The sequence below is a fragment of the Oryx dammah genome, unplaced genomic scaffold (genome assembly GCF_014754425.2).
Source record: "Oryx dammah isolate SB20612 unplaced genomic scaffold, SCBI_Odam_1.1 HiC_scaffold_12, whole genome shotgun sequence".
Lineage (NCBI taxonomy): Eukaryota > Metazoa > Chordata > Mammalia > Artiodactyla > Bovidae > Oryx > Oryx dammah.
Genome location: NW_024070196.1, coordinates 51,077,650 through 51,104,891, shown reverse-complemented (window position 1 = coordinate 51,104,891; position 27,242 = coordinate 51,077,650). Strand labels below are relative to the sequence as shown.

The 27,242-nt window shown below is 45.4% G+C and overlaps 1 protein-coding gene across 3 annotated transcripts in view; it reads left to right on the top strand.

The window, feature by feature from the left end:
• The window catches only part of ZNF664 (zinc finger protein 664), a 37,238-nt gene extending 19,170 nt beyond the window's left edge, over positions 1 to 18,068 (top strand). For all 3 annotated transcript variants that reach the window (XM_040250603.1, XM_040250605.1, XM_040250604.1), the window contains 2 exons: positions 14,058 to 14,118; positions 14,226 to 18,068. In XM_040250603.1, coding sequence (XP_040106537.1) covers positions 14,737 to 15,600 — 864 coding nt within the window. In that variant the 5' untranslated portion in view covers positions 14,058 to 14,118; positions 14,226 to 14,736 and the 3' untranslated portion in view covers positions 15,601 to 18,068. The remainder of the gene's footprint in view (positions 1 to 14,057; positions 14,119 to 14,225) is intronic.
• The last annotated feature ends 9,174 nt before the right edge of the window (positions 18,069 to 27,242 follow it).

Here is a 27,242-nt window from a genome sequence, read left to right as displayed (position 1 = left end):
TCTCTCTGGGTCATCCCCGCGCGTCAGCCCCAAGCGTGTCATATCCTGCATCAGACATAGACTGGCATTTCGATTCTTACATGATATTATACATGTTTCAATGCCATTCACCCAAATCATCACACCCTCTCCCTCTCCCTCTGAGTCCAAAAGTCCGCTATACACATCTGTGTCTTTTTTGCTGTCCTGCATACAGGGTCATCATTGCCATCTTCCTAAATTCCATATATATGTGTTAGTATACTGTATTGGTGTTTTTCTTTCTGGCTCACTTCACTCTGTATAATTGGCTCCAGTTTCATCCATCTCAGCAGAACTGATTCAAATGTATTCTTTTTAATGGCTGAGTAATACTCCATTGTGTATATGTACCACAGCTTTCTTATCCATTCATCTACTGATGGACATCTAGGTTGTTTCCATGTCCTGGCTATTATAAACAGTGCTGCAATGAACATTGGGGTACATGTGTCTCTTTCAATTCTGGTTTCCTCTGTGTGTATGCCCAACAGTGGGATTGCTGGGTCATAAGGCATTTCTATTTGCAATTTTTTAAGGAATCTCCACACTGTTCTCCATAGTGGCTGTACTAGTTTGCATTCCCACCAACAGTGTAGGAGGGTTCCCTTCTCTCCACATCCTCTCCAGCATTTATTGCTTGCAGATTTTTGGATCGCAGACATTCTGACTGGTGTGAAGCGGTACCTCATTGTGGTTTTGATTTGCATTTCTCTAATAATGAGTGATGTTGAGCATCTTTTCATGTGTTTGTTGGCCATCCGTATGTCTTCTTTGGAGAAATGTCTATTTAGTTCTTTGGCCCATTTTTTGATTGGGTCGTTTATTTATCTGGAATTGAGCTGCAGGAGTTGCTTGTATATTTTTGAGATTAGTTGTTTGTCAGTTGCTTCATTTGCTATTATTTTCTCCCATTCGGAAGGCTGTCTTTTCACTTTGCTTATGTTTTCCTTTGTTGTGCAGAAGCTTTTAATTTTAATTAGATCCCATTTGTTTATTTTTGCTTTTATTTCCAGAATTCTGGGAGGTGGATCATAGAGGATCCTGCTGTGGTTTATGTCGGAGAGTGTTTTGCCTATGTTCTCCTCTAAGAGTTTTATAGTTTCTGGTCTTACATTTAGATCTTTAATCCATTTTGAGTTTATCTTTGTGTGCGGTGTTAGAAAGTGATCTAGTTTCATTCTTTTACAAGTGCTTGACCAGTTTTCCCAGCACCACTTGTTAAAGAGATTGTCTTTACTCCATTGTATATTCTTGCCTCCTTTGTCAAAGATAAGGTGTCCATATGTATGTGGATTTATCTCTGGGCTTTCTATTTTGTTCCATTGATCTATATGTCTGTCTTTGTGCCAATACCATACTGTCTTGATGACTGTGGCTTTGTAGTAGAGCCTGAAGTCAGGCAAATTGATTCCTCCAGTTCCATTCTTCTTTCTCAAGATTGCTTTGGCTATTCAAGGTTTTTTGTATTTCCATACAAATCTTGAAATTATTTGTTCTAGTTCTGTGAAAAATATCGCCGGTATCTTGATAGGGATTGCATTGAATTTGTAAATTGCTTTGGGTAATATACTCATTTTCACTATATTGATTCTTCCAATCCATGAGCATGGTATATTTCTCCATCTATTAGTGTCCTCTTTGATTTCTTTCATCAGTGTTTTATAGTTTTCTGTATATTGTCTTTTATCTTTTTTCCATTAGGAATCATTAGGCCAAGTCACACAAAGAGCAGTCATCCCAAGGACCGAGGGAAAGCGGCTCTCTTCCCTACAGCTCAATAAAACCCAGAGCTCACGTCCTTGGCCACTGGACTTTGTTAAGGGCGAGGGCAGGGAACCTAGAACTTTCAGTGTGTAGGGCTTCGGGACGTGTGGGCAGGAATAGCGGGTGGGGGCAGAGGAGCCCACACACCTGGGGCCCCAAGTCGGAAAGGTGGGTGGGGTGGGGACAGAGTGGCCTCCCTGGGAGATCCTGGCCAAGTGACTGAAGGGCACCAGCGTCAGGGTTCTCCTCTAGTGCTCAGGACTCATACTGGATCAGAGTCTTTTCTCACCAACTGGAGGGAGCAAAGCAAGAGGAAGGCATCCAAAGTGTCCTGAAATTCACTGTTGTTGTTAAAGTTGAGTTGGAGACTCCTGCTCAGTCAGAACCTCCTTTGACCAATCTGAAAAGTTGACCTCACTACTGTTGGGGAAATTGTCCTTCTGAATTACTCAGGCTACTGATGATCAGTGGTGTATTCAGGAAGAGCCGCTCTGGCGCCAGGTCGGGAGTGTGGGAATACAGGTGAGGGTGTGCTGCTGAGTAGATGCGCACCAACAGCAGCCAGCGGCCAGTGACTGACTGACTAGTTCAGGAGCCCTGCTCCGAGGTCATGGCGCTCCAGTGACAGGGTGCAGTGTGTAAGCACCTGCATGGGCCCCGGGGTGGGTAGAAGCCCAGCCCACGTTCTGAGGCTGTAGAGGGATTTGACTGCAGGACATTTAGGCTCAGGAGAGAGGTGTGCGCTTGAATCACTGTAAGTGAAGCTCCGCTCTCAGCTAAAGTTAGCCTGGAAAGACGAGGAAGCCTCCATTCACCTGTGTGAGTGAGAGCACCAGCTCAGAAGAGCGGCCTGGCGGCTGGGGCTTGGCCTGGGGATTTGTCAGCAAGGGCAGGTGAAGACGTGTGGGGAGCAAACCAGGTGGAGGCCTTAGTGGCTTCTGTAGAGTGTTAGGGGAAGCCAGCCCCTAGGTGAGAGGTCTAGGACCTTACAAGGTGGGGCTTCCTGTGACCTGTTGCCATTGAGGCAGCCCAGGGCATGTGCAGAGGGACCAGAATGAGGAAAAGTGGCCTTGGTAGCTTAGGAGTGAGGTACTGGGAAAAGTGTTGGAAATTGGAAAGGCTTTCTGGGGACATGAGCCTACCCTGGGCAGCCAGCGTGGGTGTCTTCCAGGCTGCTGTATCTTCCGTTCGAGGACTGATGGTGACATAGAAACAAAATAGAATGAATGTGGCATTCAGAGTCCTGATCAATGAGTGACGAGTGACTGCTTATTTAAGTTATTCTGAGGTAGATAGCTGAGCAAAGATGAGTGGATTGGGCCCATGGAGTTGAGTATCTAGGTCGACACTACTTTGTGTGATGTGTAGTTTAGACTGGAATTTTCTGAAGGTGTAGTAGGGTCAGTGAGGAGATAGACACTGCCTCTGCTGTCTGCCCAGATCTCTGTGGCATGCAGAGGGGTGGCCTTGAACTTCTTAGCCTTGTTCCTCGGCAATATGCAGACACTAGGCACCCAAACAGTCTTTCCATTTATCTTTTGTTCCAAGACTTGTAGAAGAGGGTCAAATAGAGGTACCTTGTACTGCGGCCAGAGTAATGTCTGAGCTAGTTGACTTCTGGGACTTCCTTATGGCTGGGGACAGGTTCCATGTTCTCTCTTTACTAACTGCGGCATCTGGCATGTCCAGGGAGAGCCATGTAAGATAATAAAAAATCACAAGGCCTTTGGGCCAGAGATAATCAAGGTCTTACAGGAACACATCAGGGGTTGCTGCCTAATGGGATAATTTCTGAATCCTTTTAAATGAATTATTTCTTGTAGTGTTTATTTTTCAGTCTTCTTATGGACAAAACTTGACTTTGGGGTTACTTTAGAGGAGTATCATTACATCTATAGTATCTTACACCCAGAATAATGATGGCTGATGATGGAAATGACTGACTACAATTAACTGTTCATCTTACAGTTTATTCCCATATTTTCAGCTTTAAAAAAAAGTGAGTTTGAGATAGACTCTCAATCCCTTTTTGGGCTTCGGATCTTTTTACACTTTTAAAAATTGTTATTAAGGACCTCAAAGGGCTTTCTGTCTATGTGGATTACAGGGATCGATACTTATAATAGAAATGAAGACTAAAATTTTACAAAAGTATTAATTTAAAAATAATGATAAACTCATTACACATTAACACAGATTATGTTTTTATGAAAATAATACATTTCTAAAACAAAAAACAGTAGGAAGAGTGGTATAAATATTTATGTCCGCTTCTGTGCTCAGTCTCTTGCAATGTGTTGTTTTAGCTGAAGTAGGTGAAGACATCCAGCTTCACAGACAAAGGAACTGAAAAGGGGGTTTCAGTAGCCTTTTCAGGTACTTGTGAGTTCCTTTGTGACCTGATACTAAACTTGACAAGTGGTGGTTTCCTGCAGATTATTTGCAGTGTGCAATCTGAAATCCTGTGTTAAAATTCCCGGTCTCTTCCTGCACTTTGAATAGATGTTTTACCCACGATGATGTATTACCTGACACATGGGTCGTTTGGACAACATCAGCTCACTTTTTGCAGAGGCGGAAAATGTTCATACATTTCATTATGTATAATATCAGAAAACTCATGGTTAGTGTTACTGTTGTTTTCATCAGGACAGTCTTCAAGTCTCAGGAAACTAGAGAGCCCATGGTGACAGACAGGAGTTTTCCCAGATTCTAGTTTTCATTAGAAAGCTCAGATTTGACAGTTGGCAATAAATGCCATCAGTTTCCTGTTATCTGAGATGTCTGCACCCCAGTCTGCAGAGCAAGTGTGTAGTCACTCAAGTAAAAATGACATTCTGTCGAGAGGAGGACGGTTGAGTTTGCAGCTCAGACAGTTAGACAAGCGTTCTTTTGAGACAACACTGTGCTTGGGTACGTGACCTGATGTGGTTCCATTTTAACCAGGAATATGATAAATATACATTAAAATATATGTGTGTGTATTTCATATCAATATAAATAATGAACATATGTTTAACATAAATGTCATAAATATAATAAAAGTGTCTAGATTTAAAGAATTATTTTTTATTGCTTCTTCAAGGGTATTCTTAAGTGGAACTTTTTTTTTTTACTGTGAACCCCTGGAGGTGAAGAATCTTTCAACCACTGATGCCTTTGCCACAGGGTTTTGTGTGAGGAGCCTAAGCACATTGGCCAGCCAGTGCGTTTGCCTGTGTCAGCACAGTGAAAAAAAGCAAGCAACGTTTTAGTATTATCTTGAAAGTCATTTTGATCTTGTTTTGTAAGGGTCTGGAATCCTCAAGAGTCTTGGTTTTTGAGAACTGCTGGTCTAGGACAGCAGCTGCAAAGATCTGAGCCTCCCAGGGTTGGATGGTTGTTTGGTGTCCCTTGCTCATGGGTTGGGTTTTTTGCAAGAGACTCAGCTTGTAGCTGGTGGACCACTTTCAGCCCGATGACATTGTATTTGTAGGAGTGAATGCTTTTAAGGGAGAGTAGGTGGGAGGGGCCCACTCACCCCTGATGTCTTCAAGTGGACAAGAGCACATGGTTCTATTCCCTACCCGACCCTGAAGGCATCTGACCTCTTGCCTGTTGCCGGAGCATGGTTGTAAGATGAACCAGGCCATTTGTCAGGCTCTTGGTTTAGTGTGTTGGAGGAGGAGCCTTAAACCTGGAGTGAGTGAGGAAAGCAGAATGTGCAGGGCATATTTTAGAGCACACTTTGACCATTTCTGTGGGTAGCAGAGACACACAGAAAGGGGACAGGAAAGTGATGGATACCATGACCAAGCCTTATTCTGAGCTACGAAACTGGATACAAGAGGAATTTTTAGGGAGAAGAGTTTCTTTGTCATTCTACAGCCAGTATTGATGAGCATTTTCCCCAACTCAAGAGAAAGATCTGGAGACTTGGCTTTCACCCCAGGAGGATAGAGCACTGAATTACTGGCTCCTCAGTGCTGCATTGAGAGGGAGAGGTGATCCGGAATAGGGATGAGCACATGGTCCAGAGAGGGAACAGACGCAGGGAGGTGACCGGACAATAGCCGAGCACTGCAGGCTCCTGAAGCTGCCCTCCAGTGAACAGCAAGCCTTCCCAACATGCAGCAAGCTGAGGAAAAGATCAGAGGGGTGTGCACATGGAGCCTGGGCTCGTGCACAGTCTCATTTCATGTTTGTAACAGCCCCGAGAGATAGAGGTATGAGTATCATTTCTCTTATATGTTCAAGGTCTTTGAGTCTTAGGCTTAAATGACTTGCTTAAAGTCACACTGTAAATAAGTGGGAGAGCTGTGAAGTGTGTGTTTTGCAGAATGACAAAGGGCAGAAAGTGCCATTCTTGGGGGAGAGGCAGCTTTCAGTGGGCTGAGTGTGAAGGAGTGAGGGCTGCTGGGGCCACGGGGCTGGGGCCGCACGGAGACTCTCGATCTCAGGACTAGGCTGTCGGATGGGTGGTAGGTTTCATAGGCTTTGATGTCTACAGAAGAGTGTAATCTTTCTGAAATGTTTTCTTGGTGATGAGGATGAGAGGCTGGAGCTTCTTCATAGTCTTGGCCCACTAGAGGGTGTGCAGTCTTAAGATTTGCTGGCAGATGATTCCCTGGCAGGGTTTGTGGTTATCTGGGGGGACAGTAAAGTCATGGCTGCAGTGGAAAGGGACGTGGAGGGGACGGGTGAGTGAAGGTGCATACACTCCACAGTAGGCCAGCTTTGTCTCAGTCCTGCAGCAAGGAGCCTCACTCCCTCACTGACCGGGCTCTGGGGACAGAGTCCTATGGCATCAGAGGCCATGTGGACACGGCAGAAGCTACATGTAAGTTAGAAAGCCTCCCCTCCTGTTTCCAGACAGAGCATTATTGCCTGTTGCTCCCCACTCCCCTTCGGTTTCAAATCCTAGAGTTTTATCCTAAGAAAGCGCCCTTTCCCATCACATAGGAAACCATAATCTGGTAGAGCTAAGGGGGGGCAGAGCTGCCCACCACCCCGCCCTTCTGCCTCCCATGTGCTGAAGTGCGTTCCTAGGGCTGGTCATCCTGGCTGTCTCTAGACACTTGCCCTTCCCCAGGGTGAGTTCCTCCAAAAGGGTTCCTCCTTTTGGTTTCAGTTTAAAAGTAGAGTTTACTGGACGTCTTCCTTTTGATGGGAAGCCAGTTGGGATGCCCCTCAGGCGTGCAGCTGTGTCCCCAGGGCCTTGCTCAGCCACAGCACCACTCGCACAGCACTGGGCCCGTTGCCTCTCCTGCTAGACTGTCAGCCACACAAAGGCAGAAGCCACGGCTGTGTTCATCACAGGATCTTCCAGAGGGCAGCCCACTGCCCAACAAGTACTGGGGGCTGAGTGTTTGTGGAACGTGTGCCTGCACTCTCGCACAGGCTGATCCTGCATCTGAGTTCAGTTTCCAGGACTGTTGGCATCAGGGACACCTTTCTTCTGGGCCTGCTTCTAGGTGGGCTGGATTCTCTGAGTATCATTTAGATATCAAACACTCAACAGCATGGCATGAACCAATATGTGTTAAGGCAACTGAGAACACTGGGATCTTCCTGTAAAACACTTCCTAGTAATTAAGAGACTAGGAGTTGATTGGGATTCTTTCACCCTGACTAGTCTAAGGCATCCTCATCTGAGCTACAGCCCTTTGATTGTCTCTGAGAACCTTCTCCAGGCCCTGGGACACAATTGCCTGCTCTGCACGTGGGGAGGAGACGAGTCACGTGGCTGGTGCAGCCCACTGCCATTGGTAGTAGGAGCCTTGGTTGACGCTGGAGGCATCGGAATGTCTTCCTTCCAATTCTTTTTTTATTCATTTTTATCTTTTCCAGGAAGGATGCCCTTGTCCCTCTGAATGTCAGAACCATAAACCCATATGGTTCTGACAGGTCTGGTTCTGGATAGGAAGTTAGTTTGATCTCCGTTGACGTAGCTTTGACTGGGCTATTAGAGTTGGCTACTGTAGAGTGGGGTTATCTATACTTAATGCGCGATAGGAGCCACAGCATGTAGACAGACCTGCGACACGGCGCACCACAGCAGCCGGCTTGCTGTGGGGTCTGAGGGCGAGGCTGCTGTCTGCCACCGCCTTGACAGGTCTGCATGGCTTTCTCTCCTGCTCAATTGGGGGCTTGGTCTTGATTTCACAGCCAGCCTGTGTGGAGCGTGTCTAGGCCCAAGTCAGTGTTCTGGAGCGTCCACTCGTCTCCTTCCCCAGTCTGTGCCTCTCTGTGGGGGAGCTGGCTGTCCTCTGGACACGGCCGCACTGGCGCCTCCCACTGGCCCAGTACCGGGCCCTGGGGGGTGCTGACTCTCAGTGTCCCACTCACTCCCTCTCGTCCCCAGCCCCTGCCTTGTGGCGCCTGAGTCCTTCTGTAGCCACTGGATCATTTCAACAAGAAATCCATGAGAAATGAGTTCACTGATTTTTCCTATGTAGAATCGTACTTTGGGGACAGCTGTGTAAAAGACGGTAATCTAGGAAAGGCACACACAGAAGTGTGTTTAAACAATCCTGTTTCAAAGTCCACATCCAGTCTCCCCTCCCCAGCACAGCCTCATGAGCTTCTTCCCAAGGCAGAGGGACTGTTACCTTTGAGTTCTTCAACAAATTCAGGCTGAAATTTGGAGAGAAAATCAGTGTCCCCACTCTTTACCTGCCTCTTGACCTTTGCTCCCTGCAGGTAGGACCAGAGTGGGCTCCTCTCCCACTCTGGAGCCCACTAACCATTGTCAGCAAAACTCCAAGAAAATGACAGCCCATGTGCCTCCTCCCCCGGCCCAAGCTTGATGCCATAGGAAACAAGCGTGCTGCCTGCAAGGAAGGTCAAGGCCACTGCGGGAGACGCTGGGCCTCACGCCACAGTCCAGCAGCGGTGCCGCCTCCTGGTCACAGCGCCAGTTGAACTGTGTCTAGACTTGGGAACATGTGGCCCAATCAGCCCTCCAAGGGCAACAGCCCCGTCCTCCTGGCCCGTTAATCCTGCATCTCCATCTCCAGGTGACCCTTATCCTGTGCCAGGGCCCAGACCTTTTGTTCTTTCAGGACGTGGTTTCTTTGTATTTAGGGCTCATCTGTTTTTTAACTTCCTTGCATTTCAGCCACAGTTGTTTATTCACCTAGATCCCTTACTTTTAAGTGGCCTAGGGACAGGTATTGATGAGGTGGTGTTGGTGTCACACAGTTGACATGAGGCAGATCTCCCGATGGACAGACCTCAGGGAGAGAAGAAACTCCTTTTCATGAAAGGTGGGGTTTGGGGCAGTTGGGCTACTTAAAACCCTTTTTCTCTCATTTCTCTGCCGGCCTGCACCTTTCTTATTTGAAAAGGTCTCCTCACATGCAGGTTGAAGGCACGGCCTTGCTGATGGTGCCTCGAAGTCTCATGGAGAGTCAGGACATGGCCTGTGGTGGTGCTTGGCGACCTCAGCTGCAAGCCCACTTCCTCCTCGGGTCTCCCAGGTGGCCCCCAGTCATACACACTGTCCCCATGAAAGCTCTTACGGGACACTGGATAGGAAACATGCTTCGAGGGAGAGATTCTTGGGAGCATCGTGCCCTTGCGGTGTGTAGAATTCTGTGATTCCTCCCTGCTCTCTTGGTCTGCCGTCTGTGAAGAGGCAGTGAGACAGGTGCTGTTTTAGGAAAGGCTGTGGTGGGGATCCTTGATGCCTGTTTGTCCTTCTCTTGTTGGTCACATGGCAAGTCTGGAGATTCTTTGCCTGGCCTTTTACCTGCAGAATATGGCTTGCGCTCAGTGCGTTGAGACTTACAGCTGTGCCCAGGCCTTTTACCTGGAAGGCACGGCAGTACCCGATTTCCCCACTTAGAGGCACTCTGGTGAAAGGTCACGCATGACGACTGCAGGAGTTTCATGTCGCCAGCAGAGTTTCACTGAGGCCAGTCTGGATGGATGCCCTGACCCTGGCTGCTGCCTCTCCAAGGGAGGGCACCAGGGGAACCATGGCATCTCAGTTGAGCTGGTGAGGGAAGGAGGAGCCGAATGCAGCGCTGCTCCCCGTGTCCCTTCTTCATCCCCAGCAGCTCTGCAGTGCACCCACACTCACGCGCTCAGGATGGACTGCTGAGGTTGCAGCCACTGAAGGGCTGCATCTGCTTGGTTCACGTGCACCTGTGTGCAGTGTTCCAGGTTCGGGGGTCTATTTGTCATTGCGAGAGGAGCAGGCAAAGAATGTTTCCCAGTATTAGCCAGTTTTGTTATCATGAAAAATGACAGACAAAGGAAGAGATCGACTGTCTTATTCATTATTTATCTATCACCTAGATTCAACAGTTACAACGGTCCTCCCGCATTGCTTTGTCTGTTATTTTTATTTAGCCCAAGTATTTTAACATGCATCTCAGACATCATTTCATTGTTACATGCCTCAGTATACATCTCTAAAAATACAGACATTGGTTTACACAACTGCAAAGGCATCATCATACCACATACAGTGAGCCCAGTTCCTTGTGTAATCTGATACCTAGTCCCTAATGAGCATCTCCCCAGTTGTCCCGTTTTAGCAGCTGGCTTATTTGAATCAAATTCCTAAGAAGGTAGGTCCTCAGGTTACATTTGATTGTTATATCTCAGATGTCTTTAATCTAGAGCAGCTCCCACCCCAACTTTTTTTTTTTGTTTTTTTTTTGGCTGTGGCATGTAGCATGTGGGATCTTAGTTCTCTGATCAGGGGTCAAACCCAAGCCCCCTGCATTGGAAGTGCAGAGTCTTAACCACTAGACCATCAGGGAAGTCCATCCTCCCCTCCAACCTTTTCCATACCATTTACTTGTTGCAGAAATGGGCAGTTGTCCTGTGGACTGGCTCACATTTTGTTATTTTTCTGCTTGTATCCCTGGCTTGCTGTGGGTTAGCAGCAGGTGATTGCTGCTATCCTGGTAGCAACTACCTGGATAGTTCCCTATCCATCCTGGTAGTTCCCTAGCCGTCCCTCCTAGTTCCCTCAAATAAAAAGGAGTACAGGAGGCACGTTTGGCAAGAATGTTTCAGGTGACACCGTGTGGTTCCTGTGGCATCAGGCCAGGAGGCAGGGGGTGTACTTGCTCCTCTTGGAGTATGCTGACATGATAAGGGGGTCCAGGGTTGATAGTGGGATCCTCAAAAGTATAAGAAGTTCTTGATCAGTCTTTCATCTGATGTTTTTGCCCATTTCTTGCCATGGTCTGAATCATTTATTTCATTACAGTTGCACATTTGCTAGCTGGCTTGTTGCATTCTCTTGAAAGAGTTTATAGAGGAAGACATGCTTTCCTTTTAATTGCCAAGTTTCTAAAAAGGTAAAAGTTGGTATTCTGTAACTTTCAGTTTAGTCTAGTGCCTTGAGTCTGTCTCTCTGTCTCTGTCTGTCCCTCTTTCTCTCTCCATGCCTCCCCACCCCTTGTCGTCACTGTGAATTCGGGGATTTTGTGTATTTGGTGTGTTTCAATGGATCACATTCATCATTCCTTCTGACGCTCAGTTGTCCCAGTTTTGGCCAATGGGAGTCTATTCATAAGTTGGCATCTGTGTTCTTTGGCCTGACTCCTCACATTCTGGCATAACAAGGTGTCCCAAGCCTCACTGTGTAAAGTGCTGCTCTGGCCTTGAGACCAGCCACTCTGAAAAGATCCCTGTGCCATTTGGTGGAGAAGGTTCCATAAGAGAAGGGACCACTGCTGTTGGTTATCATTGTTTACAGGCCTTTTTGGTGGATACCCTGAAAAAAAAAAAAGAGGAAGGGAAACATGAATTCAAACAGATATTTCTAAATCAAATTTTACATTATAAGATTTTTTTCCTTAATTTTGATTTTATGTCAGTATCTCACTTATTTCACTTTGAATCTTGGTTCCTAACAACATTACCATAATGAGTTATTTGCATTATCCTACTTTATGAACATACATTTGTTATAACTCAGTTAAACTATGAAAGAAGTTTAAGTTCTTTGCAGCTTTATTTATCAACAGAATTTCCCTCTAAGTATGGACACTCAGTCTCCTGTACTTAAAAGTTTTTTGTGGATAACGGGAAAGTTAAGGTTCATTTTCTTCATTTTGTTTTAAAATTTTAGGAATTGCTTTTCTCGTTTATTTAATTTCATTTTTTGAATATATAAACATATGTTTCCAAAGCCAGAACAACATAATGTTACATTCAGAGAAATTGTACTTCATCCTTTTCTTCTTCTTCCTGTTTAAATTCATTTTATATTAAATAAAAACAGACTTTCAGATATAGAAAACAAACTTAACTGTTACCAAGCAGGATAATAGGAGTGGAGGAGATAAAATAGGCATTTGGGATTAACATATGCATGCTACTACATATAAAATAGAAAACAGCAAGGACCTACTCAACTCAAGCACAAGGAACTATACTCAATATCTTGCAATAACCATAATCTGAAAAGGAATATATATCTAAATGTATAACAGAATCACTTGTTGTACACCTGAAACTAACAGAATATTGTAAATTATACTTCAATAAAAAATTCATTTTGTATTATCTTTCTCCATGTTTACTTTTATACATCACGTAAAGATATATGTAAATAATTCACATTCCCCTCCTTTTTTGCCCAAAAGGTAGCAGGTTGGATATATTAATCTGTGCCTTGTTTTTTTTTTCCTAGATAGTATTACCTGGGCCTGGAGAAGGGAATGGCAACCCACTCCAGTATTCTTGCCTGTAGAATCCCATGGACAGAGGAGCCTGGCAGGCTACAGTCCATGGGGTCACAAGAGTTGGACACGACTTAGCAACTAAACCACCAGCACCAGCACCTGCACCTGGGCTTACTTGTGTCAGTACATCGTGCTCGTCCCCATTCCCTCTTTTTGATGGCTGAGCAGTAGTTCCCTATAAGGAAGCCCCATAGTTGATTTAAGCCCTCCCCAGTGGGTGGGCCTTGGGCTGCCGGCAGTTTTGCTGTGACAGGTACCGCATGAGTGAATAAACTGGCCATCTCCTATTTTGCCAGTATATCTTGGGATAGATAGATGCATATATAATTTTTCACACACTGATTATATTTTCTTTTGCTGAAACCTTGGTTGTTGAGATGAATTACATTATCCTGACACTTCCATCTGGAAACTACTGTGTATTTTGCATTTTTTTCTTTTTTGGGCCATGTCGCTTGGCATGTAAGATCTTTGTTCCCCTACCAGGGATTGAACCTGCATCCCTTGCATTGGAAGCTTGGAATCTTAACTGCTGGACCACTGGGGAGTTCCCCTTATTTTGTGATTTTAATGTTAAAGAAACCTCCTCAAGCCCTTCTGTACCCTGTCTTTGTATTGAGCATAGTATTGAGAATGTTATTCTAAGATCTGTTTATTTCATTAACTAAGTAAGTAACTGAAGTATCACTTGCTGAGCATAATACAGGACATGAAAATGTAGCTAAGGCATCCTAAACCTCAAAAGATTTCAGATTGAGTACTTGGGGATTTTCTTCTATGTCTATTTGGTGTATATTTTGTCCCATGTTCGTTATCAAAGGTCTGGTAATAAGGCAGTGGAAAATATACCTTTATCTGCTGTACCAGAATGAAGCAGTACATATCTGCAGGAGAGAGGAGGTGTCATTAAGTATCCTGTGGATGCATCCAGTAGGTATCCATTGAACACCTCTGCTTGGCCAGAATGTAAGTGAGCAACATACTAAGTTCCTCCCTCCTGGTGTTTACTTTCTAGCACAGGAGACAGAACAAAAAGCAAGGAACAATTAGATAATTACAAGTTCACTGTACTTTGAAGGAATCAAATAAGAGATTTAAATAGAGTCTTAGCCAGGAGCCTTCTTGAGGAAGAGGAGAGAGAGGCAGCTGACACACCCAGCCGTGTGTGAGGTTGGAGCAGGTGGGGGCAGGGTCATGCAGGACCTTGGGTTTTAGGTTAAGAATTGGGATTCTAAGAACATCGGGAAACCATTGGGACAGTTAAGCGAGGGAATGACTCTTGATGCCGACGTGTCACATGTTTACTTTCTCTGGATTGGAGGGCTCCTCAGTATTGTGTTTCAGCTACAGAAGCAACAGCATTGATCCTTCTGAGGTTCCAAGTGGAGGGAGTTTTCCTTATTGCTCCTTTGTGTAGACAGCTGCTTCTCATACTCACATGTAGGTCTTCTGAGGATTTCTTCTCTTTTTCAATAATATTAGCCCTTGGTGTTGCTCAGATAATTACAGTCAGTGGTTGTAATTGGATTATGTGCTTGGGCTGTGAATGGGAGCATGATATCTACAAATTCTCTTCTTCAGACCTGCAAATCCAAGAGACACATCTCTGGAAGAGAGAGCTCCTTCCTCAAGATCACAGAAGGTCTGTGTCACCACTGTCTCGCTTATTGGAAATTAATTATAGAATCCATGGCAATTTTCTGGACGAGAAAGGCATTTTCAGTGTATGTGTTTACGTTTCTGTTACAGGAGACCGCCAGAGCCACAGCTGTGCAGGGAGACCTCACAAGGAAGGACTGACGCACCTGGACCCGCGGTGCTTGCTTCCTGGGAGGCTCCTGTCTGATGCGAAGGAAGCAAGATGCCATAGTGACTCTCTGCAAGGGGAGGCTCCCGGGGCCCGAGGCCAGCACGCAGGACCGCGCCCTCGGCCACGGGGGACACTGGGCAGGCCTTTCCCTGCAAGTGAGGCGGACGAGATTATTCTGCAAGAGGAAGATTCCAGGGGCTTAAAAGCACAAAGGCTTGCACCTTGGCAGCCTCTTGGAATGTTGACAGCTCAGGATCTAAAAGAAAGTGCTGTGTTAATGAGTTCCAGAGTTGATGTGGATATACATGTCACTTTATAATCTATAATAATACTGAGTGAGGAACACTATGCAGGAAGAAACCTTCCATAGAAAGACAGGCAGGGAAAAGCTTAGGCTGACCTCAGACCTCCCGCATAGAGCCAGCTTGAGATAAACGCCGCCATGGCCAAATGAGAGACTCTGAGACAGCCGCCTGTAACTGTAGTCTTTGTAAGGAAATCTCTAAGTCACGATACCAAATAGGAACCATGATCTACAAGTGCCCCATGTGCAGGGAGTTTTTCTCTGAGAGAGCAGATCTTTTTATGCATCAGAAAATTCACACTGCTGAGAAGCCCCATAAATGTGACAAGTGTGACAAGGGTTTCTTTCATATATCAGAACTTCATATTCATTGGCGAGACCACACAGGAGAGAAGGTCTATAAATGTGATGATTGCGGTAAGGATTTTAGTACTACGACCAAACTTAACAGACACAAGAAAATCCACACAGTGGAGAAGCCCTATAAGTGTTACGAGTGTGGCAAAGCCTTCAATTGGAGCTCACACCTGCAGATTCACATGAGAGTTCATACAGGTGAGAAACCCTATGTCTGTAGTGAGTGTGGAAGGGGCTTTAGCAATAGTTCAAACCTCTGCATGCATCAGAGAGTGCACACCGGAGAGAAGCCCTTTAAATGTGAAGAGTGTGGGAAGGCCTTCAGGCACACTTCCAGCCTCTGCATGCATCAGAGAGTCCACACAGGAGAGAAGCCCTATAAATGCTATGAGTGTGGAAAGGCCTTCAGCCAGAGCTCCAGCCTCTGCATCCATCAGAGAGTGCACACCGGGGAGAAGCCCTATAGGTGCTGTGGGTGTGGGAAGGCCTTCAGCCAGAGCTCCAGCCTCTGCATCCATCAGAGAGTGCACACTGGGGAAAAACCTTTTAAGTGCGATGAGTGTGGGAAGGCCTTCAGTCAGAGCACCAGCCTCTGCATCCACCAGAGAGTGCACACAAAGGAGAGAAACCATCTCAAAATATCAGTTATATAAAGTGTTTTGCTAAGAGTTAAAAAAAATTCTTAAAACCCATAAGTGCCACTAGGAAGGAAAAACCCTGTAAATACCTACATTGATCCAAGAAATTTTTACAGCAGGACCCAGCAGAACATTGTTTTCCAGGAGGCATGTGTGAGGGTGAGCTTTTGGATTTATGCCAAGTGTGTTGCACAACTTGTGAATCTGGAGAGCCTGTGTGTGCGTGCCCAGGGCAGGCTGTGAGGTCCAGTCGTGGGTGTGCATTTCCTGGGATTCTGGTGGAATAACTACACAGGAAACCATGGTTGTTGTGCAGCCTCCCAAGTCACCTTCTGTCTACACTTAACCTAAAAGCCCAGATACTGCTCCATTTCAGGAACTCACGATCTTCCTTCTCTTGATCCCAGGTGAATGCATCTGAAAACGGCCAGCTCCCACCAAGTAGTGTTCTGGCACTTCAGAGGTTACCACTTGGTTTAGCCTCTCCATATCTGTCCATGTATCCCGTTACTTCTGCACTCACTTTATCCGTGTATCCTCCAAATGCCCATAAATATCCACCCCTTCCTAGATGGCATCAAATTTCATTTTAGGTTTTAGGTGACTCATGATGGCCACTTTGCCTATCAGAGAAAATCATTGGCAAGCATACACGCCCTTGAACTTTAATTTTGTGAATTCTGCTAATCACTGTGTCACTATGTTAGACTTTAATTTTCTAGTGGCTACATCACATTTTTAACTTGAATATTTTTTGTTTTTTTTGGGGGGGGGGAAATAGCTGAATGTAAATAGGGAGGAGGAAGTGAGCAGAGTTAGGACTTTTCTCCATCCAGAACTGCCCTCTGGGGCTCCTTTAGTAACACGTGGAGCCACTATCCCGTAGGAGAAGCGGATGGTAGGAGGCGTCCCTAATAATAGTTTCTGTAATTTTGGGCAATAATGTGTAGGATTACATATCCGTTCCTTTGTAGGCAGGAAAGTCTCTGTTAACCTCTCCTTTTCTTTCTTCATTCATTGGACAAATATTTATTGAACACCTCCTATGTGCCAGGCACTGTGCCCCTTGCGGGGGATACCACTGAGTAAGAAGACAAGGGCCCTACTCTCGTGGAGTTGACTTCTGGTGGAGGAGACAGATGATAAGCAAGTAAACAAATAACGTAGTGTGAGATAGTGATATAAGTGCTATGGAGAAAATAACCTAGGGTGATGATTTAGAGTGGTGGGGGGGGTGGGGGGGGTGGGGAGGTGGTAGGTAGCGGTCAGGGAGGCCTTTGTGCGGGCGAGGGCGGCGCAGGGATGGCTGTGGAATGCAGGTGCCCAGCTTTTGCAGGTGGGGCGGCCCTGCGGTGCGCAGTGGGCGGAGCAGAAGGCGCGGCCCGGCAGTGAGTGTAGTGAGCAGCAGGGCGGGGGAGATGCTGAACCCTCAGTATCCTGACGTTTATAGGCCCCCCTTTTTTTTTTTGGCTACATTGATATTAAAAACTCATATGGAGGAACTCCAGGAATGTTTAGAAGACCAAAAGTCCCCAATGACAACAAAAAGCAACTAAGTTTGAACTTTGTTTCCCTCCTCATTCCTGTTTTCCTTGATTTCCCACATGTCCTTTTTGCTCAGGAAGTCTTTGGGGGAAATTAAGGCTTTTTGAAAGCTCTGAACTGGGTGATCAGGTTAGCAGCGTCTGTCCACTGTCTTGAGAGGTTGGAAAATGAACTACCCGAAATAGTCACCGAAATAAGAAACAAAGCTTGATTTTCTCTTCATATTTGAATTAATTTCTTCTGTTTGACTGGAAGGGGTTTTTGTATAACTAAAACCTCAGCGCATAAAGGAGATTTAAAAGGGGCACATAACTGAGTGGGTGAAGGTAGAAGATGGGATTTGGGCGGGGTACATGTGTTACCATCTGAGTTTTCATCTGGATAGCTCTGTTAAGCCTTTGGGAAGTCACTTCACATAATTTTCCTCCTTTTTGCGAAGAGAGGGCTGGCTTAGTTATTTGATAAAGCCCCTTCCAGACCTGAATTCCTCGACTACGATTTACTGTAGTGTCTTAACCCTCTTTCATGTCACAGTAGTGTGGAGCATTAGAGAAAAGCCTAGACTTTTAGTTGATAGCGAGCCAGTTGAAATATCACTGATAGAATTTTAGTTTTAGGAAAAATTGGTTTGATTTCTAGCTTTATTACTATTAGGTATGTGAGCTTGGGCAAAATCGCTTAATCTTTGAGTCTAGTTTTCTCACATACAAAATGAGGACATTAGGCTAAATGATTTCCGAGTTTCCAGCTAGTCCTAGAGTTCTATATTTCTACATAGTTGAATTATTTTATCATGCTGTTGCTGGGGAATATGACTAACACTTTTGAAGCTACTAATTTTATGTCGAGCTTTAAAGTCCATAATTGTTACCTTTGGAAAATATTATTTGACCTACAGTATGTCCAGATCAATTTAATAAAATCACTTTATAACAGGGTTCTGTGCTTGACATACAGTGGTATGGATTTGGTGGGGTGTGTGTCTGTCTGTCTGTCTGTCTGTATATGGTGGAGTGGGCTTGTGCATTACATCTAGGTGACCATATGATATAGTGAAGAGGTTGCTGTTAATACTCAAACATGGACAACAAGCCTAAACAGGGGCCATCCCAGCAAACCAAGATGTGAGGACGCCCTGCCTCACATCTGACAAGCAGTTGACTAGGGAATCATGAGGTCTGTGGCAGACTGGAGAAAGCCCACCCTCCTGAGAGGATGGCCTGCTCAGCAGTAGCTGTTGGTTTCCATCGTGGAAACCAGGCCTCAGGGTCCCTCATGGTCTGCTCTTTTAAGGAAAAACCAACAATCCAGATTTTTACTTAAAATTTAATTATTTTTAAAGGTAGCAATTAATTCACGTTTCCTGTGTGACCCATTTTGGTCTTTGTATTAAGGAAATGGCAACCCACTCCAGTATTCTTGCCTGAGAACTCCCATGGCCGAGGAGCCTGAGGGTCCACAGTGTTGCAAAGAGTCAGACACGACTGAGTGACTAAACAGTTACTGCATGCTGCCCATAGGCTTCTGTTTCACTTTGCAAGCTCTGCTGTGGCCCTTGATGGCTGTCACCCACCTCTGCTAAGGCCTGACACCTCTCAGCTAAGTGGTGGCCCAGACTCAAGCCACAGTCTCTGATAGTGGGTCTGGCATCCATCTGCCTCTTGGGGTGAGTCTATGCTCCACTTCTGGTTGAGGTGGAAGTAATCCAGACAACCCTTTCAGTGTGAGTGGGGTGGGGCAGAGAGGTCACACTTCCACTCACGTTCACCCATCAAGTCACTCCTGTGCCTGCTGGGGGTTCAGGTGTGAGAGCGAGAAGTCACGGCTCACTTCCCAGTTTCCCGATGCCTTCCCAGGGGCCTTCCAACACTTGATTCAGTTATTCCCACAAATTTAAATTATTAAGCAATGTTTTCTGTACAACCTGCTGTTATCCTCAGCAATTTGAAAATAATAAGTGAAAGCAAATATCAGAAGATAGAAAAAATACTCGATGAAATCAAACCCTAAAGAAGAGGTGAGAAAGAGGTTGATACGATCACAGGGCAGGAAGCAGGTTATCAGTATAAGTTGTATTGCCGAGTTGGTACACGGATTGAGATGAAGAGGGTTGGGGAGGTGGAAGGTGATAGAGCCCTTACTCTGTGACCTTGAGCTTAACTTCTCTGAACCTCAGGTTTCTCATTTGTAAAATGGTTTTGAAAATAACCTAACCTGGGAGACATTTGAGAAAATGAAATAAACACATATAAAGTACTTGTGTGCTGTCGCTTCAGTTGTGTCTGACTCTCTGCAACCCTATGGACTGTAGCCTGCCAGGCTCCTCTGTCCATGGGATTCTCCAGGAAAGAACACGAGTCAGTTGCCATGCCTTCCTCGAGGGGATCTTCCTGACCCATGGATAGAGGCTGCATCTCTTATGTCTCCTGCATTGGCAGGCAGATTCTTCACCACCAGGGCCACCTGGAAAGCCCGTGAAGTGCCTAACCTTTAGTAATGTAACAGATTATTATTATTATTATTTTGGCTATTAAGGAAGATGAGTCATGTTATCTGGAGTCCTTTTGTCCTGTTGAGCACTGTGATGGGTCTGGACATCTGCATTTGGGGTGGGACCCGGAGAAGGCTAAATGGCTCCACGTAGTGAAAAAGCAAAGAACTTGAGTGTCCCAGTATATAGTCTGAGACGAGAAGATACAGAGTGGACTTGGGAAGGGAATTGAAGAGAGGGACCCAGTAGGGCAGGGTGGTGTCTGGTTGCATGCTGTCCCGTATGGACCCTCGCAACCACAGTCCTTCCCCCTGAAGTCTTGGGATGCTCAGTCTGAGTGGATTTCTTACAGAAACTCATGGAAGGGCTAAATGCTGTGTCCAGACTGAAGTGGGGCAGAACAACAAAGTACCACCCAGCAATAGTTAAGGGGAGGGCAGCCCTGAGACACACACTCCAAGGGCCTCAGAAATTCTGGGAGAGCTCCAGCTCCCACTAGCCAGTGTCACCCAAACCCCGCACGCAGGGAGGCCTCCAGGTGTTACCGCTTGGTTCCCTCTCCTGGTGTGCGTCAGGTAGAGTAATTCTGAGGTCAGAAGGACACAAAGACATTTTAAGTAAATCATTCTCACCTTATGTTTTAAAATATTAAGAGGCACACGAGCAGCTCCGGAGGTTCCCGGGCCCTGCGTTTGTCACGTGTCAGCGGAGGTCTTGGTGGACTGTGACCCGTTGACCCAAAGCGCTTTCATTGTTCAGATGCAGGTATAATATTGGAGAAGGAAATGGCAGCCCCCTCCAGTATTCTTGCCTGGGAAATCCCATGGACAGAGGAGCCTGATGGGCTATAGTCTGCAGGGTCACAAAGAGTCAGACACGACTTAGTGACTAAACAGCAAACAGGTATAATAGATGCAACTAAAATACATTTTTAGAATAAGATAATAGCACATGTATGTTGCTCTTACTGATTTTCAGGTAAATTTACACAATTTATAGCCTGTTTTGCATGTACCCCATCAGTCCTGCTCTCCCATACTGCTTCAGAAAGTGAGTTCACCCTGACTTGGCCTCCTCCTCTGTAAAGTTGGTCTTGGCCCAGGTCTTCTCTGCATCATGAATTAGAGTGGGAGTGTCATGTTGAGTTTTTAGACCCAGGATCTATAGATGGGTCTCCAAGAGATCCAGAACCTTCTTAAACTGTATGCAGTTTTGTGTACCTGTGCGTATATAGGCGTTTTTCGAGGAAGGCAGTCTTCAATTTAGCTTGTGACTCTGATGGATAAAGAATGAGAAGAACTTTCTGATTGAGTCACACAGTTATTTTGTGCAGGGACCTTGGGGAAAGAGACACCTAAAAGGTCAGAACAGCAGTGGGTCACTGGGATGAACTGAAAGCCGGGTAATAAATAGTAAAAAAAAACAAAAAAACACCAAAGTAACCCTGTGCTGTGTTGTGAGGCAAGAAGACACTGTTGGCATAAGGTGAAGGGTCCGTGTGTACAGTGGGCTCAGTGCAAGCCTGTGTTACAGTAGTGTCCTGTGCTCAGGGGAAAAGTCCTGTGAACAATGTGAGAGAGTCTGTGTAGGTGAGAACAGCTGGGTCCTTCAGAAGGACTGGCTGGACACGTGAGGAGTCAACTCCACGCATGGAACATGCCAGAGCCACAACTGAGTCTGGCTCTTAGTTGCCGGAGAGGCAATTCCTGATGTAAAATTGGAGTGAGGGCCCCAGTGCTGGGGTAGGTTGTACTTAGATTCAAATAAACCTATTCGCGTCACTTGGGGTTGTGTCCTTCCATGTTTAGTTTCTGTGTCCTCCTTCACTTGCTTGATATACCAAATCAAGGAAATATCTCCCTACTCATGGTGAAAGCAATCACCTTGAGCCTTCAGCCTGTCTGTTCCCCAGTGTCCTCTGCCCTTGCACCTCCCCTCCCTTTCTGAAATAAGCTCAAGACCCACAGGGACTTAGTCCAGAGGGTAAGTCCTCCTCCTAACATCCTGTGAGGAATTAGCTGGAGATTTCAACTAGCGACCAGCAGGCCACACAGCATCACTGTTACCAACAGTGTTTGGAGAAGAATCAGTTTCTGTGTACTGTTGCCAAGACAGCTCATTTGATCCAGTACACATCAGGAGAAGACATCAAAAGAAAGAGAAGTGTAAAATAAGGTGGCAAGGGACTTCCCTGTCGGTCCAGGGGTCAAGACTTCACCTTCCAATGCAGGGGTTGCAGGTTTGATCCCTGGTTGGGGAACTAAGATCCCACATGTCTCAGGGCCAAAAAGTCAAAACATAAAACAGAAGCAAAATTGTGACAAATTCAGTAAGGACTTTAAAAATGGCCCACACCAAAAAATCTTAAAAAAACATAAGATAGCAGTAGTAGATGTCAACATAGTGTTCATCATAGTGAGGCCCTGGTGGCTCAGACTAAAGAATCAGTCTGCAATGCAAGAGATCAGGGTTCAATCCCTGGGTCAGGAATATCCCCTGGGGAAGGGAATGGCAACTCACTACAGTATTCTTGCCCAGAGAATTCCATGGACAGAGGAGCTTGGTGGGCTATATAGTCCATAGTGTCACAAAGAGTTGACTGAGCAATTAACACTTTCAGTTTTCATTATAATAAATATGAATGGGTTAAAGTCTGCTGTTTTTGGACATTTTCAAGTTGAACGGTAAAATTCACCACAAATATGTGTACAGTTTGATTATAAGAGACCATGTACAAGAAAGAAGTGACACAAAAGGTTGAAAATAAGAAAGTGAAAAAACATACCAGGAAAATATTAACAGAAGGTCAGTGGTGGCAGCCTTGCCCCTAAAATGCAAGGTAAAAAGCATCCATTTATGCAGGGAATAATTTGTCAAGGTAAATAGTTATGTACCTTTGTTCAACTAAAAGCTTTGAAAGAGAGAGTTTATATGTTTAGAGGTACAGTGAGAAATTAATTCCCAACCACAACGGAACATATTAATCCTCATATCTCAGAAACCTGCAAATTAATTAGACAAAAATCAACCATCACTGTTAACAAACTTAATCTATCAGCTGTCTCTGAACTTTGTGCCAACAAACCCTCTTGGAGCATTCATAAAAACTTACCATATTTTATGCCAGAAAGAAAATCTCATCAGATTCCAAAATGCATAAATCCCGCAGGCCACATCTTCTGACTATAAAACATCTTACAAATCAAAGGTGCTGAGAAGGAGACAAAAATCCTATCCACTTGGAAATTTACAAAAAACTAGCAAAACCTCCCCTTCCCCTTCAGGTTGACAGCTAACCAGGAAGTCAGTGCCTGTGCAAACTTCAGAGGTGAATGGCAGTGGCAGTACCATGTAACGTATCTCAGTTGTGATGGAAATGAGTAAAAAAATTTATAGCCTTAAATTCATCTATTAGGTAAGAAATGTTAAAAGTAAGCTGAGCCGGGGACTTTCCTGGGGGTCCAGTGGCTAAGACATCATGCTCCCCATGCAGGGCCCCAGGTTTGATCCCTGTTCAGGGAACTAGATCCCATATGCTGCAATGAAGATCAAAGATTCGGCATGCCACAGCTAAGACCTAGCACAGCCAAGTAAATACATACTAAAGAAAAACCGTAAACCAAGCCTTTGAACTTAATATGCTTGATCTTTATCAAGACCATTTTTTGTTCTTGTTCCTTTCACCTATCACTGTGCTGTCATTTTGAAAAAATAAGGATAACCCATAACATACAGCACTGTTAGGACCCCAAGGAGTTGTTGGGGGGCAGAAGAGGGGCCCCCTGAATCCCGAGGAGCCACATAGATAAGGTTGCCTAATGAAGTGCAGAATGCCTGGTTACGTATGATTTTCAGGTATCTGACCTACTGATGCTAAAACTTACTCATCGTTTATTCATTAATCTGAGATTCACATCTAACCAAGTGCCTTCTATTTTCATTTGCCAAACCTGGCACCCCTGCCTGAAGGAAGGAGGCGAAGGGGCTCTAGTTTTCAGGGGAGGGGTGTCATAAGACAGTGAAGGACACCCTCGGTGGGGTGAGTGGACAGCCCACTGGGCCGGACTGGAAGCAGGGAGACCTTTCTTGTTTCTGCAGTAGAGAGGCTGCACACCCTGGTGACATGCTTCCCAGGCAACGGGGAGAGGGAAGGTTCTGGGTTCACAAGAATAGTCCGATCCAGGACTCCTGGGCACCTGGATCCTGGGAAGAGCCTGTGTGGGCCCGAGTGCTGAGGCTGGGGCTGTTGGGGGAGAAACCTCTGGTGCCGATGGGGGCAGGGATCCAGGTGGGCACATCCTCATGGCCTCCGAGAGGGTCCAAGTGGAGCTGTCTAAAGCATGGACCCTGGGGCAGGGGCTCCTTCTGACCAGATGCCTACAGAGACTTAAGCTTGGGATGATATCAGGCCAGACCGGCCCAGTAGAAATTTCTTTTTTAAAAAATGTATATTTAAATATATATGGCTTTGATACGAAGCCTTTTTAAAGTCTTTATCGAATCTGTTGCAACACTGCTTCTGTTTTGTGTTTTGTGTTTTTGGCCACAGGTACCTGGGATCTTAGCTTCCTGACCAGGGATGGAACCCACACCCCCTGTATTGGAAGGCAAAGTCTTAACCACTGCACCACCAGGGAAGTCCCCCAAATGAAATTTCTGCCCCATGTGAATACACAAAAGTGATATTTACAGAACAGCCATTCTGAGGAAAGGAAAAAAAAAAACCGGAGTCCGTGAACTCCAGCCGTCTTCGATCACACATCTAGGGCGTTCGCTAGTTGACATTCTCAGGTCTCTTCCTGATTTCCTCTGTGTTCTGATCTCACGTTCGCCAAGGTGCAGACCTGACTCAAGACCAAGTGGCGGGGAGACGTGTGAATAACTCTCTTTCCAGCGTTAAGTGTTTTCCATCTCAACAAAAGTACTAATCAATATCCTCGAGAGATCCTTGTACTGCAAGAAGCCTGGGAGAAAGACTGCTGGCAACATCAGTGCTCAGTGCGGAGCATCCTCAAAGGCTCCAGAGGCCAGTGTTGTCAGGGACCCCTGCAGGGAAGTGGCTTGTGATCCTCATCAGCTCTGAAGCATCACCTGGGGCCTCTTCTCTCTCCTCTTTTCATACTCTCAGAGAACGCGTGTTCAAGTTTCCCGGAGTCCTTGGGCCCCTCTGATCACTGCCTCTGAATACTGACACAATTTTAGTGCGATGACAGATGGTGTGTGTGTGTTGTTGTTGTTGTTTAGTTGCTAAGTTGTGTTTGACTCTTTGAGACCCCATGGACTGTAGCCCGCCAGGCTTCTCTGTCCATAGGATTTCCCAGGCAAGAATACTAGAGTGGATTGCCATTTCCTTCTCCAGGGAATCCTCACAGCTCAGGGATTGAACCCTGCATTGGCAGGCAGATTCTTTCACCACGGAGCCACCTGGGAAGCCCCCAATACAATTTTAGTATGCACACCAGTGGGGTGAAGCAATCACTCAATAACCCCCTTGAGTATGGAACAGTAAAATAGATACGTTTGCTTTGGAATTAATTCTATTTCATTTGCCTTCATGATTCAGTCTTGAATAATATAATCAAATTAGCTGACATTACTTAAGCAAACTTGAGTTATGTGAGTAATTGGGAAAGAGCCAATTATTTGATGGAAAAAAGCCAAGCTGGGATTCTTCTTTTTTTCTCCTGGGTAAAGAGTAGTTGTCTGGAAGTTGCTGACTCATTCATGTTGTTGTTGTAGTAGTCATTCAGTCACTGAGTCGTGTCTGACTCTTCAAGACCCTTGGCCTCCACTATCTCCTGGAGTTTGCTCAAACTCATGTCCTTTGAGTCAGTGACACCATCCAACCACAGTTGAATATTAATCATACACTAAAGAGTTTTATGTTCTCTGGATAGTTTGGGGTATTTGTTAAGACCATGAAGTAGTGAGAGATGTTCATTTTCCTTTTCTAAAACAAAGAATGCTCTCAGGGATTCTCCCTGGCTGTCCAGTGGCTAAGACTTCACCTTCCAATGCAGGGGGTGCGAGTTTGATTCCTGTTCTGGGAGCTAAGATCCCACATGCTTTGCTGCCAAAAAGCCAAAACATAAAACAGTAGCAGTACTGTGAAAGTGAAGTTGCTCAGTCGTGTCCGACTCTTTGAGACCCCGTGGACTCTAGCCTACCAGGCTCCTCTGTCTATGGGATTCTCCAGGCAAGAATACTGGAGTGGGTTGCGATTTTCTTCTCCAGGGGATCTTCCCAACCCAGGGATTGAAACCGGGTCTCCTGCATTGCAGGCAGATGCTTTACCCTCTGAGCCACCAGGGAAAGCCAGCAATACTGTAACAAAATCAATGAAGACATTAAAAATGGTCCCTGTCAAAAAGAATGTATCCTCATACTGAAGAACAATTTGCTTTATTATTTACTTTTTACTAGAAACAGTGTTGCTATTGTCTTTATTAGAGTTGATACATCCATCTATTATTGAAGTATAATTTTCCTGCAATATTGTGTTCTAGGTGCATAACAGTGATTGATATTTCTTTACATTACAAAATGATCACTAGGCTAAGTCTAGTTACCGTCTGTCACCATACACATCTTTTAAAAATATTGTTGGCTGTATTTGCCATATTGTCCATTTCATTCCCCATGACTTATTTATTTTGTAACTGGAAGTTTGTACTCTCAATTGCCCTCGCCTATTTCTAGAGTAGATACATTTTAGAATAAAACTAAAGAAAACCACCCAGATCCATTTTATTAGCATGGCAGAGTCAAATGCCAAAGTTATTCTACCTAAGGAAATAAGAGCTGTTGAGCATTGAGAACTTGACCGTTCTATGTCACATGGCTAGAGTGGTCAAAAATGAAGTCCTTGGTTATTTTGGATCAAGCAAGTTAAAAATCAGATCATTTCACTTGGAAAAATGAAGTGATGTGGCTTTAAATGCATGGATAGCCCCCTCTAGTGGTCAAAGCGGGTGGGTCAGGGCTATTATACAGGTTCTTTGTTATTATCCATCTGGTTTCCCTACCTCCCTGCATGCGTGCATGCTAAGTTGCTTCCATCGCGTATGACTCTTTGGGACCCTATGGACTTGTAGCCTACCAGGCTCCTCTGTCCATGGGTTTCTCCAGGCAAGCATACCTTGCCCTTCTCCATCCCTACCTCCCTGCTGCTGCTGCTACTGCTAAGTCACTTCAGTTGTGTCCGACTCTGTGCGACCCCATAGACGGCAGCCCACCAGGCTCCCCCATCCCTGGGATTCTCTAGGCAAGAGCACTGGAGTGGGTTGCCATTTCCTTCTCCAGTGCATGAAAGTGAAAAGTGAAAGTGAAGTCGCTCAGTCGTGTCCAACTCCTAGTGACCCCACGGACTGCAGCCTGCCAAGCTCCTCCATCCATGGGATTTGCCAGGCAAGAGTACTGGAGTGGGTTGCCATTGCCTTTTCCACCCTACCTCCCTACAACTTTCTAAACGTTTTTTTTTTTTCCCTCTTGGAGAGGGGGGATGCAAAAACTTCCATTCTACACCTGTTCTCTGGATTACTTTAAGAATATTTTTGTTGTCTGTAAAGTATCTTTCTGGGTCCACCAACCCCAAATACTGTGAAAGTAACCACTGCAAATG